Below are 15,654 nucleotides of genomic sequence, written 5' to 3'. Positions count from 1 at the left end.
AATATCACTCACTCCGTCTTTATCTCTTTCCTTCCTGTGTTTTTGTGCACTTCTATGCATTTTATAAGCTGCATCTTTGAAAAATAAAATTTGAATCCTACTATATGGAGTTGTTTGCTTTTTCAGTTAATATAATTACAAAGTTCTCCCCATGTCAAGTAAATAATGGCACATCCGGATAATTTACATCCGGTGATGTCTTAGAACAGTGTTTCTCAAATCTTAATGAGTATACAAATCACCTAGGATATTGTTAAAATACAGGTTCTGGTTCAGTAGGTCTTGAGAAGAGTCCCAAGATTCTGCATTTCTAACAACCTCCCAAATGATGCCACAGACTGCTGGTCTGTGGGCTACACTGAGTAGCAAGGGTTTAGAAAATATATATATTCCAGTAATAATGAACACACATAAGTTTCAATGTCTGGCTCATATGCAGTGAAATATCACATCAATGGAGTGATAATCCTTACACACAAGGCAGGAATAATACAAACATTTATCAAGTGTATACTATGTATGCATATAGGCCCAAAGATTATTAAAAATCTAATTACTGGTCAGCGTCAATAGATACCGATACTTCCAAGACTCTGGATGCATACAAAGGACATTCCATAGTGACAGAAAGCAGATCAGTGGTTGCCAGGGAACAAAGGGAAGGGCAAAGAGGGAGGAAACTTTGGTGGATAAGTTCATGATCTTGATTGTGGTGGTATTTCCATGGACACTTTATACATAAAAATCTGTTAACATTTATCAAATGGTACACTTTAAATATATGCAGTCTGTTATCTGTCAATGATACTTCAACAAAGCTATCTTAATAAGAAAAACAAGTAAAATTTATGTTATATTTTATCTTCAAAACTATTCCATGAAGCTTTCACCCCCATTTTTTAAATTTATTTATTTTTATTTTTTTTTTATTTTAGAGACAGAGAGCACAAGTGGAGGAGAGGAGCAGGGGGAGCCAGAGAGAGAATTTTAAGCAGGATCCATGTTCAGCATGGAGCCCAACACGGGGCTCAATCCCAAGACCTTGGGATTATGACCTGAGTCAAAATCAAGAGTAAGACACTCGACCAACTGAGCCATCCAGCCACCCCTCATCTACATTTGATGGGGTTTTTATAGATTTAAAATTTTGAATTCCACTGACTTTGAATAAATTAAAACTTTAGGTCAGCCTATCAATTAGTAATATATAGGATATGCAAATGCTTAGGGCCCTCTCTCTTTTGATTTATTTTTGCTTTCTATTGTCTTATTTTATTATCGCTTTCTATCTCAAATGTGTTTTGTTCAGATAGAACACTTGTACTTAGCATAATCCAGAACTTAAAAGACAAGAGAGGCTATCCTAGAACCACAAAAGGTCCTAACTCTGGTTTGAGGGCACCAGAAGCACTTGGAAAACTAAAATCAAACTGTGTTTAGAAAACTTAATTTGTTACTCCAAATTTGTATGTTACTCCAAAATTACATATTTTTTTTCATAAAAGTAATGATGTCAATGGCATTGAAGGGTATTTCGTTTTCATATGTTTCTAGAACTTGCCTGAGTCCTGGGAACAGAAAGGACATTTGGAGCCAGAAGGACATTTGGGGTTTTTTTGTTTTGTTTTCTTTCATTTTTCTCCATTTTTTCTGGATGTGGAACTGGCTTTAGGAGAATTTTTGATACAGAGTAAGTTAGTCCTTGTGCCTCCCTCACTCATGGTGTCACCTAGGTTACTAGACACACAGATATCCCTTTTCTAAACGCCATCACTGTCCAGGTTTTCTGCTGCCCAAAATATTCTATTTCAATGAGGCTGTTCTCATTTCATGAACTTATTCATACTAATACATAAATAAATATATGAAATGATGGCCTTTCAAACAACCTAGATGGGGTTATATCTTGAAGAGAAATTTTTTACCCATAAAAATCCCTACATATGGAAATTCAGGTAGCACAACCATTTAGTAAAGCAAGAAATGCAAGCAGCATGAGGGAAAATGTTCTCTAAAATGGGATGCCTACATCGGAAAATGAGGTCTGTTTATATGTCTGCATGACAGAGACTGTTCCTCTGTTATTCTTTTTCTTGGTTTCTTTCCCTCCTATATTTGTGAAAACTTTGTAGCCTACAGTTGCACCCACAGGGCCAGGCTGGGTAGGAGATGAAGGTATGAACTTCCAGAAGAGAGAGATCTAAGCAAAGTAGCCATTGGTATACACAAGGCCATCTGCAAGACTTGCGTTTATAAGCCAGTGCAAATCTATAATAGAAAAGAAGTTAAAATACATACAATTCTAAATTCTGGTTCTTTGTGTAAAAATTCTACATTCCAACATGTTGTCCCAAACTGTGAATTAAATGCCTAAAGATGGTTTTATATATTTAATCTCTATAATCACAGTCACTGTCCTTTCTCGTTATCAAAACTTTCTGTCCTATTTAAAATGTGTTTGTTTTGGGACTCCTGGGTAGCTCAGTCGGTTAAGCGTCCGACTTCGGCTCAGGTCATGATCTCACAGTTCGTGGATGTGAGCCCCGAGTTAGGCTGTGTGCTGACAGCTCAGAGCCTGGAGCCTGCTTTGGATTCTGTGTCTCCCTCTTTCTGCCTCTTCCCCCACTCTCTCTCTCAAAAATAAACATTAAAAAGAATTTTAAATGTATTTGTCTTGAATGCTTTCTTTTAAATGTATGATAAAAAGTCTGCCATGCATTATGATAATAAAGTCAAAACCTAAATATTTCCCCTCTTCCAAGTTTTCGGGGTAAAACTGCAAGTGGAACAATAGCATTCACTCTTACAAACTGTCATTATTTTTTTGTTGCTAACTGGTTGTATATAATTTTAATTCACTATTTGCACAATTCTGATAATCAAAATTTCTCATTAGTTCCGTGTACACTGTAAATACTAATTTCATGGAATTTCTCTATTGGGCAAGGGAGGGGGAGAGAATAGATAAGGTTATTTATGCCTCCCTCTGGGTTGGGTGTTGGTTAGCAGTAAGACCAGATGCAGCCTTCGGAGTCAGCTCTGACCTTGTGCCTGCTGGCCTCTCTGAGACTATAGATGTTTGGCAGAAGATCAAAGTAGATCCCTTTGTGCTGTCGCTTCTCTGCACAGCTACTTGAATGAAGTACCAGAATGGTGTTTCACCCTGACTACTCCAGGCATGTTCCAAATTAATTTGGATTGAGTCTACATCTAATGTCATGTGGTCCGGTTGCAGGATTTCACGGTAGGCCAAATTTCCATATAAAGTAACAAGTGGCAGAGATGTATCCTGAAGCCAGAACCGGCAATATTTGTGGGAGCACAGGTAAGGACAACTACTAAGTCAGACACAACTCTTTCAAGAATCTCATTGGTTACAAAGCGATTTCTCATCTTGTTTGTCTTTAAAGTTACAATCAGTTCTTTGTATGTATGGAATAATAATCAGGTAAAATGACAGCATTATTGAGGAACCATCTACAACAGAAATAACCAGACAGCATCATATTTTATCTCTTCTTTCTTAGATATTTAAAGAAGCATATTAAACCACGTAATGAGATCTTATAAATTCCTCAACATATTTACATAATGAACACAGGCTATAATTATAGATATGGGGCACGGAAGAAGTAGTGAAAGCCATATTATGGCCTGAAAAAAAAATGCATACAATGTATATAGTTGTGGCCTTTTTCTTCTGGCCTTTAAGATAAAATGGGATTAATTAGGGGAGAACCCTGGTTGAGATATACCCAAGATAAAATTTAGCAGAAATTAGTTAAGATGGGGAAATGAAGTCAAAATATGACTTAGGACATACCATGTCTCTCAAGTTTATGTTGAAATATCTAGGTTTTATGATTTGAGAATCAAGCATTCAGTTAAAAAAAAGAAAAATTTCCCACAACTAAGATAAACCAAAATAGATTTTAACATCTGTACTTTCTCCAATTTCTAAATGGCAATAGAAAGGTTATAATATTGGAAAATAGAATAGAGCCCATTCCAGAAGAAACTAGGTAAACATTTCTCTAATGAATGATAATGCCATATATTCAAAACCAATCTAATATAAAAAGCAGATAGCACAATATATTAAAAATAGCAGCTGCTCAATTAATGTTTATTGAATTAATTGAAGAGTACCTGTAAAACTTTCTAATAAAAATCATGAGCATTTTGACTATAAGACAAATAAATGAAGTGTGTAATACTGAACAGTTAAGCCCACAAAAAAATACAGAGCTTAATTAGGTGCTACTTGAATTAATCAAATCACATTTTCAGTCACACACATGAAGAGAAAGCTTATTTGCATAGTACAAATTTTGGTAATCAATCGCACCCATAAAGCAGCAAACCAAATGGAAAAAAAATAAGAAACAATAAAACAACACGAAAAGAAACATGAATTTAATATACATATCTTCTTTTTTTAATGTTTATTTATTTATTTTGAGAGAGAGTACAAGCAGGGGAAGAGCAGAAGGAAAGGGAGAGAGACAGGGAGAAAGAATCCCAAGAAGGCTCCCGGCTGCCAGCCCAGAGCCTGAACAGGACTTGAACTCACGAACTGTGCGATTATGACCTGAGCCAAAACCAAGAGACAGCCTCAACCAACAGAGCCACCCGGTGCCCCTAATATACGTTATTTTCTTAAGAAAAGAAGGTTAATTCTAGATAGGATATGTGAAAAGAGAAATAAATAAATAAATCCCACTGAATGGTTTCCTTTGTGATCTCATTTTTAAAGGTCTATTCTAAATATTAGAGATTTTTCCCCCAAAATAGAATATCGCATTACACTTAAATTCAACTGCTACCCAAACATCTATAACATTTTTTAAACGTCATTAAAAATTAAAAATATTCATCCTAGCAATAAATTTTAACACTGACTTTGGGTATATAACATCATCTACAGTAGAACATTATAGATAATTTACAGGCATCCAAGGTATACCTTTAACAGACAGAAACAGCGAATTTCCATGACATACAACATGTCAGAAAATATCTCTAAGGATAAGAATAAGTCTAAAAAAGCAAGCATTTTTTTTTCCTTACTCAGGGAGTAGTTTTAAACACTATAGGAGTTCATCCTAATATGAAGGATTCCAAGCTTCTATCTCATAAGGAAAAATCACTGAACAGCATTATTCCAAAGGTCCCAACAAAATGAAGCCTTAGCAATTAACCATATATTTGCATAAAGTAAGCAGCTAAAACAATTGTAAGGATGTTTTCACAGTCTTTTCTTGTTTGCTTTTTAGCTTTCAGTGTTCAGATGATCTTTATTTTCTCTCTGGCTGCCAAACATCCCTATCAAATATATTTTTCTTTATGAGGTGATACATCAATGAAAAACAATTATAATTTGCAATCATAGGGCACCTGGCTGGCTCAGTCAGGAGAGCATGTGACTCTTGATCTCAGGGTTGCAGGTTTGAGCCCCACATTGGGTGTACAGATTACTTAAAAATAATAAAATCTGGGTGGCTGGGTGCCTAGGTGGCTCAGTCAGTTAATCATCTGACTTCGGCTCAAGTCATGATCTCATGGTTCATGAGTTTGGGCCCCACATAGGGCTCTCTGCTGTCAGTGCAAAGCCTGCTTCAGATCTTCTGTCTCCTTCTCTCTCTGCTCCTGCCCTGCTTATTCTTGCTCTCTCTCAAAACAAATAAATGAACTTTAAAAAAATAATAATAAAATCTTGGGGTGCCTTGGGTGGCTCAGTCGGTTAAGAGTCCAAATCTTGATTTTGGCTCAGGTCACACTTTCACAGTTTGTGGGTTCCAGTCCTGCCTCAGGCTCAGGGCTGACAGGGCAGAGTCAGCTTGGGATTCTCTCTCTCCCTCTCTGCCCCTCCCCTGCTCACACGCTTCACTCTTTCTCTCTCAAAATAAATAAGTAAACTTTAAAAAAATAATAAAATCTTTAAAAAAAGTAATTTGTAATCACATGTTTTGGTTGAGTTCATTTCTAAAAAGTGCTTGAAGCTTCAAAATACCAGTTGCTCAATACAGCTCATTCTGCACTGGCCCATTACTAAAAATGGATTCTCTCTTCCTTCCAAGTAAGCGAGTTGTATAAGCACAAGTGACAAATTTTTAAACAAACTTTTACTCTAAGAAATCTAAGGAAGAATGTGAGTTATAATCATTGCCTTTTACTCTTCTCAGCTCCAAACATAACAGATGAATCATTCTGATTATACTGTTGGTGAAAATAATGCCCATATCACAAATTGTGAAACAAAAACCCCAAATGGCATTTAGGTCCTCCGCATCTCACAACTACAATTTTCAAAAACGATTCATATTAGCAAGTCTTCCTTTCTTGCTACCACATAGAAATCTGCCAAAAATGGTTGTGATTTGAAACAAGAGCTTATCATCTTTTTGTTTTTTTTAGTCAACACAAACTCAGAATAATCATTTAGTGCTTTCTTAAAGGATGAAGAATCTCCATAAAAAGCACACCGAAGTTATGGATAAAGTTATAACAAATGAACTATTTGTTTCAGAATCTAAAGAAATTGAGTTCCAGCAAGTTTTTCACTCTGATACATATATTATTTCATATCAGTCCTATTTGCCCACTCTCTTGTTTTCTTAACTAAAACATGAAATCCAACTGTCATTCTAAGTCTATATTTGTCCTATTTGATTTTTTAAAATCCATAGTGGCAAATAAAATATTTCCCTATGTAACAAGAATAGTAAAAAAAAAAAAAAAAGCCTTATCAACTCTTCTATTAGTTTTACATTCAAACAAACATGCCTCAAAGCAGTCAACTCAGAAAAGTCAAGGGTACCATACCTATCCTTGTAACCCAACACCATAAACGTGTGTTAAACATAGTTAGTTTAAAAACAAATGTTTCCAAATAAATTGAGAATTATTATATTTGGGTAAAAATAAGATATAACTGAGAAATCATGGATTTATCTATTATAATTGATACCGGTGGTACATTTAATTCATAAATCTTAATCACTGCAGCCTCCTTTTCAATGTCCTTCTACTTGATTGAATTTGCTTTCAAGAACAGGTAAGCCTCCAAAGGTCATCTTTTGTAGCCCAACAGATTGATGTTAAAAAACAACCTTCTGGCCCTTGAGTTTGGCTATGTAATGCTATGGCTAGTTTAGTTTTCTCACAAAATATCACAAAGCTGTATTTATTCAAAGTAGGTTTGATTTTCTTAAACTATAGTCCCAACCACATAAAGAAAATAATACTGTTATCAAGTAAAATTATCATGCAAATGCAAACAGAGCATTGGACTATGGACATCAAGATAAGATTATAAAATTTCAGTACATAAAATGAATAACTTAAAACAAATTTTCTATTTGTATATTTTAGTTAATTAACATCTGGAAGGAATGAAGTGTCTAATTAGAATATACGTCAGAGGTGCCTGGGTGATTCAGTCAGTTAAGCATTCTACTTGTGATCCTGGCTCAGGTCATCCATCATCTCAGGGTCATGAGATCAAACCCTGTGTCGGACTTCATGCTGAGCACAGAGCCTGCTTAATATTCTCTCTCTCTTCCTCTCTGTCCCTCTCCCCGACCTGCACTCTCTCTGTCTTGAATAGAATAGAATAGAATAGGAGAATAGATGTCAAAAATATTTAAAGGTATTTGAATATAGTGGACTATAATAGCTATTGATTTTTTTTCCCTACCCAGAACACTTTTTTACCCTTAACATGTCTATGAACAGTGTTTCCTTTCTAATGAGAAAGTGTTCTCCAGTCCATGTGGTCTGAGTGATGCTATGGATTATGATGCCTCCTCCTTCTCTGCCTTGCTGTCAATCTCTTATCACAGGGTAGGCATGATGCTCAGGCTGGCCCAAATATGTTGACAGGGATGAGCACTTGACTCAACTGAGTCACTCAGAGTCCTTATCTGGGACAGAGTATACTGATGCCCCAGAACAATAGCTCTCTCTTTCCAATATGCTTGGTAATTGAGGCCCATACAAGCCTGAAACCTTTGGCAATTACCTTTATCGGACACTCATTTGAACAAGAAAAGTATGAGGCTAATAAAATCATGGGTAAATTTTACAAAGAGAGATCCTAAGAACATAGACCAATTCTCTGGATCCAATTGTACTTGAGGTAATTTCCTCCCTCTGCACCACCCAGTTATATCAGCCAATAACTTTCTTTTTCCTCTTAAGCTAGTATGAATGTGGTTTTTGTAAACAAAGTCATAATACAGTGGACTATAAATAAGAAGATGAAATAAAAGTTATATGGAATCATGTTAATTCAAAATATTCTCTGGCAAAGAAAAAATTTGATTTTTTTAATCTTTAAATACACCATAACTATATTATAAAACTATGAAAATATGTTCAAAAAGCACTGATTTTATTTTCCATTCATTGATAAATATAAATTAACCAATAACTATTTACCCAGTGCTATATTAGGCACTAGACAAAAAAAGGATTAGGAGGAAATACAGTCCCAACCTTCCTACCATTAATGTGAAAGATGTTATAATGAGACACTTCATCTATATTCAGTACTAAAGATTCTTGGATAAATAGAAGCCCAGAAGAAGCTGATTTATTGTGAGCCTCATATTATAGTCAATCTTTTGTTAAAAAGAGCCCTAGAAACTGGTTTCCAATTTTGAGTAATCCTACCAGTTTGGGGGTTTTCCTGTGGATATATCTTTACAGTTAGCTCAGACGTTAGATTTTTTTCATCAAACCATGATTTTATAGAGATTTTCACAACTAAGCAGTCAACATTCGTAGCAGAACCTGCTAAAATCACTTAAACTGAGGTCTTATCAGAATGTTCATTAGGTACCTCTTCTATGAAAATGATTTGCCTGTAAAGAAAACAATTTTGCAGTGTCTTCTCATCTCATTAAAACATAATGTAGACACCTTTCTTAGAAACTTTTCAAAACAACAACAATAGACATTACTGAGAAAAAACAATTTGGCTGCAAAGGTCAGATGAAGCTTACATTTCCAGTACTATGAATGAAGCTATTTTTTGAAATGTAGATTGCACTTTTCCCCCCCTTTATAAACAACCTATTACAGTTTTATTTAAATGTCCTACACGTATGAGTGATCATTTCCTTCCTATTTATGTTCCCATACTTCCCCGTTAGGTACTTAGGAACTCTGGCATTAGCTGCCATCACCTAGGATATAGTGTTCTTAATTCTTTTGGATCAGAGTTATTTATAAAACCAGTTTCACAACTGATTTATCTCTTCTGCTTAATACATCTGAGGTACTCTATAGAAAAAATTGTTGAAATAAGTGCAAAGACTATAACATCCCATGGCCTTGCTTTTAGGGGAAAAGAAAAGGAGAGAGGGGGGTTTTCCACAGAGAATTTTTATTTTTATTCTTTCCATATCATTCACCAATCTGAGGTGTTATTTTATTTTGAATGCTACCATCCAAAGCACTGCATTATGAAACACTGAACCAGTACCCATGTGGTACCCACACGTCAGTCTGACCTACACTAGTTCGAATACTAGTTCAAAATTCATTTTCAAATCAAAGCCTGGTAATCACCTTTCCAAGAAACCAAAAATAATTGTTTAACATTCTAACATATTAAAGATAATCTAAAGAGGAAAACAGAAGAATTATGTCCTGTGTTTGTAGGCAACGGGAGGGGAGAAAACACAAGAGGAGGAACAATGACTCAATTCTGAAGTTTTCTGACTTGAACATTTTGCTGGACCTCCACTTCCCAAAGGGACATTCCCCACAGGGACTTCCCAGACCCAGTCCCACTTCTCTTCTGTCCCTCTGTCCAATTCCAGTGTGTTCTCTAGCACTCTGTGCCCCTCTGTAAAAACAGCTTTCACTCTCACTGCTTCCAGATGGGGGGCAAAATGCCCAAGTTATACTCGATTCCCCTCTGTCTTTTTCACCCTATATCCAGTCATCTCTCAGGTTCTATTAACTTTTAAGGTTTCCCAAATGTACCTTTTTATTTCCAGTTTCACTGCCATCAAATAATAACAGCAGTTAATGTTTTCCAGACCCATTAGAGACTGGCTCAGCAAGAGAAAACAATTTTATCCCTGGAGGTTCTGCCCCACCCTGTTCCTGACATGATTCTGACCAGGGCAGAGAGTTTATTACATGTTTTCCTTGTGGTCCTTGACCTAGTTTTATTGGGAAAGACCTAGAATCTCAGTACCTAAAATAAGCCCTAAGGAACTATGGTCCACTGAAGATGGTTTTCCCCCTTAACAACTAGGTTTCTACTTTGAATCACTAAATAGCACTACAAGTTCCCTGACAAGAACTGTGACTCTTTTCTGAATGCAGGGTCCTGAAATTCTACATGACATTCTACCAAAAACAATTTTTTTGTCATGGGAATACTGAATCTCCTTTCCCAGTTGTTGGCTGGGTCCTAGCTCCATGGCCTGAAGATTCAGAACTAGGACACAGCCAAATATCTGACTTTGGTTAGCTACACCATCTAGAAATCCTTGCGCTTACGACCCACTTGCTAGATTTGATCCTCTCACATATCAGTGTCTTGCTCTTCTAAGACACTGATTATTTAGAATTCTAGCCATCTCTCTCAGTGGACTGTCCTGCAGAAAGATCAATAGCCTATCCTATACGGTCCCAACTTCCTGCCATTCCTAGTTGCCTACGAAATGGTTTAAAACCCAACCCTTCTGAGTTAGATCATTCTTAATCATTGTCTCATTTTATTCACAAAACAACCCGATGAAATAGAATTATCCCCATTTGACTTGATGAGAATTTTAAAAATCAGAGAGATTACACTTAGGAAGTACACCAGGCCACATAGCTAGACAGTGGCAGAGTCAGAACTCATACTCAGGTCTTCCTATTCCCAATCTCAGCACACCTTTCCATATTCCAAATTATCCTATCCATTACTGCAAGAATATTCTTCCTAAACGTTCTCAGCTATCATATCAATCCCATCCCCAAACTGCTCCTCCATCATTCCCCAATTACTTATGAAATAAGTGCCAATTCCCCATTCAAACACTTAAGAGTTTCCAGAATCTGGATCCAGCCTGATATCCTTCATATCACTCCATAATCCAAGCCAGGCCACACACTGCCTCCCGTGCTTCAGCCACTCAGCCCAGGTTCTTTCTGAAGTTCTATGTTCCTTGTTTCTAATTTACTCCAACTGTCAGAGCACAGTTCAAATTCCACCACCCAAAGTCTTCCATGACTTAACATATCCAAACTTATCCCATCCTTCTGTTAACTTTACTCTAGCCATATTGGCATCTTAACACAAATTGCATGATAGGATTCCTTTTTATCACCTAGAGTGACTCACTGAAGTTTCCCGCCTCCTTATCTGCGCATTTTGCAATTCCTGCAAGGGGAAAACCATATTCCAAACCTCAAGTCGTCATTCTTCAAACTCCTTCAGAAACAGAGAGTCTGTCTTATTTAAGTTTATGTCCCTTCTTCTGAGCTTAACAGTGCTGTAAGCATGTTCGAGCTCAATAAATGAATGAATGAAAGAATAAATTAGATAATGGGGGGGAAAAGAGGTGAAAAAGAGGAAAGTTTTACCAGCATCTACTTGAGACAATAATGAATTTTAAACCTTAATATCCCTAATTAAGATTGGAGATTAAACCCATATTCCAAAAAATGTCACATATCACGTTTGCCTAAAAGTCTAAAAATTTTGAAATGATTCATTCCATTCCAAAGTAAAATAAAACGTTAAAATGATTTTCTGAATCAAGTAAATCTTAGAGAAGGTATTATATTGTCAACATGCAAAATGTTCAGAACAAAGGCCTTTTTCAGTCCCTCGCTTTTGAAGTTACAGAAGACAGTACTGCTACAGTGCTTCTTTTTTTTTTTTTTTAACTACAGGAAGGAAGGCTCCAAAATGAAACACCTATCCTTGCTGATTAAGAAGTGGATTTTAGACAAACGATGTCTTAACAAAACGTGATATACGATAAGGGACCAGACCATCTAGGTCACTGAATTTTGGTGGGCAGGCGAGAGAGGATCAAGAAAGCAAGAAGAACACATTACATTTTTTCTCAATTAAAGATTAACTTCCAAGAAATTAATTCATTGACAATAAAGCCAGATGTATTTGAAGAACTTCTCGCAGGAAAAAGAAATTATCTCTCAATTTAACTAATATTTTACCTTCAAAGTACCAGACATGTGGGGGCACGTGGGTGGCTCAGTCGGTTAAGCATCTGACTTCGGCTCAGATCATGATCTCGTGGTCTGGGAGTTCAAGCCCCCTGTCGGGCTCTGTGCTGACAGCTCAGAGCCCGGAGCCTGCTTCAGATTCTGTGTCTCCCTCTCTCTCTGCCCCACCCCCACTCATACTCTGTCTCTTTCTCTCTCTCCCTCTCAAAAATGAATATTAAAAAAAAAAAAATCAAAGTACCAGACATCTGAAAGAGTTAAATTTTCTAATTTTTTACACTTGCTTAGCTTTGCATAAATACATTTCACAGCACAATTTTATCTACTAGTTTGGTAAATCATAAAGAATAAAGAGATCGTCTCTTCTCTCTGCCCTTACCCTGAAATAGATACAGTATATTTGTTTTAAATACCAGATATAATTTTTTGAAGATAACATGGTACTTGGTCAGTATAAAGTGCAATTCAAATTTAAGGCAGAATTACAGCTTTTGTATATTATCAGAGTTGAGGCAATCTCTGCCTTGAAGAGAGATAAAGTGTTTGAATTGCCTTAAATTTCTGCAAAGTAAGCAAAAATCCCAAGCTATCATCATGTTGATAAAAATCTCAACCATTAGTGAGATTAACTTTGGTTGTGATGACTCCATTTGTCCCCCTGTCAACTCTGCCATGTTACTGCCAGTCTTTCCCCAGAGGTTGGCTTCCCTGAGGAGAATTTACTCCTCCTTTAGTGACAAAATAGCTGAAGTGGAACTGTATTAAAATGAACGCTATACCCATCGGCCTCCACCAGATGAAACTCAAGAGGCTTTGTTTGCAATCTGTAGCTAAAATAACACAAGTCTGTCTAATTTCATGCTAACTCTTTCCACATAACTTACTCAAGCTAAAGTCGATCAAGAACTCCAGGCCAGAAAGACTGCAGTTAGAAATTCCATTCTAAAGTTTCTCCAATACAAATAAAATAAATGAAGTTTAACAAATAAAACAACAACTGTATCTTCTCTGGTTGTCAACTACTAATTTCCTACAGGAGAAATATGCAGTCATAGCCCATAAGCAAAGAGTTTTAAAAAACCAATTAGTCTTTTGAAGTGAACCTTTTTTATACAGAGAAAAAAATTCCAAATAAAATAATCCAGAGAGGTCTTCTCTCCTTCCCAGTATAATTACAAAAATAACGGCAAATTCCCAAGCACAATGAAATTCTATTTAAAACACAATCTGCTGGTTTGTTTATTTATAGGATCAAATTATCCTCCCTTTTGCATTGACCATGCATGTTTCTGTATTTTAAAACAAATCACAGTTGCAGAGTATTTACCTTGAATCCAAGTATAGAAATATTTACTGTTTTTTGCATTGCAATTTTTTCTAAATACTAAGCATAATTAAACTCCTAAAATAAGAAAATCTCTGTTCCGTTCTGTATTTACATTCGGCCTGCCCACTAGAAGTACCGATATGTGATAGAACCAAATCGTATTTTTTTCTTTGGAAAGTTCCATGAGTGAGGGGGGAAAAAAACTCGCATGCTACTTAAAAACAAAATCAATCCATCTCACTCTGGTTGTGAAACACATGAATGATCTTTAAAGAGAAATTTTAAAAGCCAGAACGAAACATCCAAAGACACTGAGTTGTTTCCCCCCACCCCACCGCCCTTCAGTAAATACCTAAAGATTAAAGGAAAGGCTCCAGCTTAGAGACTATATATTACTCGCTTCCATTTTAGGATGGTGTTTACCAAAATATCATAAATACTTAATAGCAACTGTTCCTAGTGCTTCTAGCAAAAGGCAGTAAAATGAAACATAAACCTCAGCAGTGAAAGCCTAGGAGTTTTGCTTCACATTTCATCATCCCACTTCCCATCATCCTCTTTAGGGTAGCCTCGATTCTAACGATCACCAGAGACAGAGCAACTGAATTCCAAACAGAAATATTATGAGCTCCAGTGAAACTATTAATCATTAAAACGGAAAGAACAACAACAGCAGTCAAATACTCGGCCGCTGGGGCAAGGTGCCTGACAGCCACGAAACACCGTATTTGGAGGAGGGAGAAATCACACAAATTCCAATCCAAATTTTTATTTTATACTTCCTCCATAAATCCTATAAAACTCACCAGATATCAAGACAGTGAGGAAGTCCACGTTCAAAGGATATAAGGGTCTCAGGCTGTCTAAGATCTTAAACTTGGAATCACAAACCCAGGCTCACTGAGTTCAACGTCTAAGAATCAACACCAAATCTCACAAACAAAATCTCAGATCTTCCGAATTATGCTGTGTTCACAGTACCAAACAAACTTCCTTTTTAACACAATGACTACCTGAACTGGACATCAAGATTACTGCCAACATTTGTAAAATGTATCTAAAATTATGAGCCTTTCTTACTCCCAGAAAAATACTCACAGAATTAATTATTCCTTTAAGAGCTTGAAATCCGCCTTTGACAGGGAAAACTTGTTCCTTGGAATCGGCGATTCTTTCCAGCTTTAGTAAAAGGAGGAACATTTAATTAACGGGTAGTTGAGACATACAAGATTTTATACACTTCATTATGTTTCAGTTATGTTCATCTGAAAAATTACACTACAGATTAATTCACCAGGGTAGCCTGTCAGGAATTGAAGGAGACGGCACCAGTGCCATTCTAAATGTATCACAATGAAATGAATCAGCCACAGCCCCTTTACATTGGCCCCAAGTTTGAATCTCAAAGCAGTGCAGAGCTCTGCTAGCTGTAAATGGCATGAGACACAGGAGTCCTATGTCACATTCAACCAAAAGTTTAAATGCAAAGTCATCTTGGTGAGCAGAAAAAAAAAATTAATATATAAACCCTCAAAACTTAATTAAAAAATTTTGTTTTCCCAAATCCCTGCACTAAGAGTCAAGTTTTCAATCAAACTAAAATACCTCTATAAGACTGTCATAATAATCTTGTCAGTTGAGTTCAAGAAGGAGCATTCATATTATTTTAATTCAAATGTATATCCTACAATATTAGTTCCTTCAAATCAAATGAATAGTCACGAAATTTAGAGTTTTGTTTTCAGTAATGAAACCTATCAAAACTAGACATGACTGATGCAGCTTTCAAGACATATGGCCACCTTATAGAAAACCTTTAGCAAATGGTTAGCATCACAGTAAGTCATCAGTGAAAAAAATTTGATAAGCTATCCTTAGGACAATTATGTAATTTAGATTAAAGTTTGCAGATCTGCTGTACTCACTTGAGCTTGTTCAAAGTCCAGGACACCAACACAATAAACTCTAGCGCCAAATGACCTGGATATCTTTGCCTATGGAGAGAGAGAAAGACAGAGAAAGACAGAGGGAGAGAGACAGAGGTGAATTATCCAAATATCAGGCTATCCATACAGAGACACACAGCAAAATACACTGGGGTATAAAGAACAGGTTCAGCTCAA

General features: G+C 36.3%; 1 protein-coding gene across 1 annotated transcript in view; it reads right to left on the bottom strand.

Annotated features, from left to right (window-relative positions):
* The window catches only part of ANTXR2 (ANTXR cell adhesion molecule 2), a 149,220-nt gene that overhangs the window by 112,599 nt on the left and 20,967 nt on the right, over nt 1–15,654 (bottom strand). The window contains exons 6-7 of the mRNA XM_053901463.1: nt 15,457–15,525; nt 14,630–14,710 (exon numbers count right to left, since the gene is read on the bottom strand). Coding sequence (XP_053757438.1) covers nt 14,630–14,710; nt 15,457–15,525 — 150 coding nt within the window. The remainder of the gene's footprint in view (nt 1–14,629; nt 14,711–15,456; nt 15,526–15,654) is intronic.

Source organism: Panthera pardus, unplaced genomic scaffold (genome assembly GCF_024362965.1).
Source record: "Panthera pardus isolate Hobbes unplaced genomic scaffold, ASM2436296v1 HiC_scaffold_13, whole genome shotgun sequence".
Lineage (NCBI taxonomy): Eukaryota > Metazoa > Chordata > Mammalia > Carnivora > Felidae > Panthera > Panthera pardus.
This window is presented reverse-complemented; position numbering and strand designations above follow the sequence as displayed.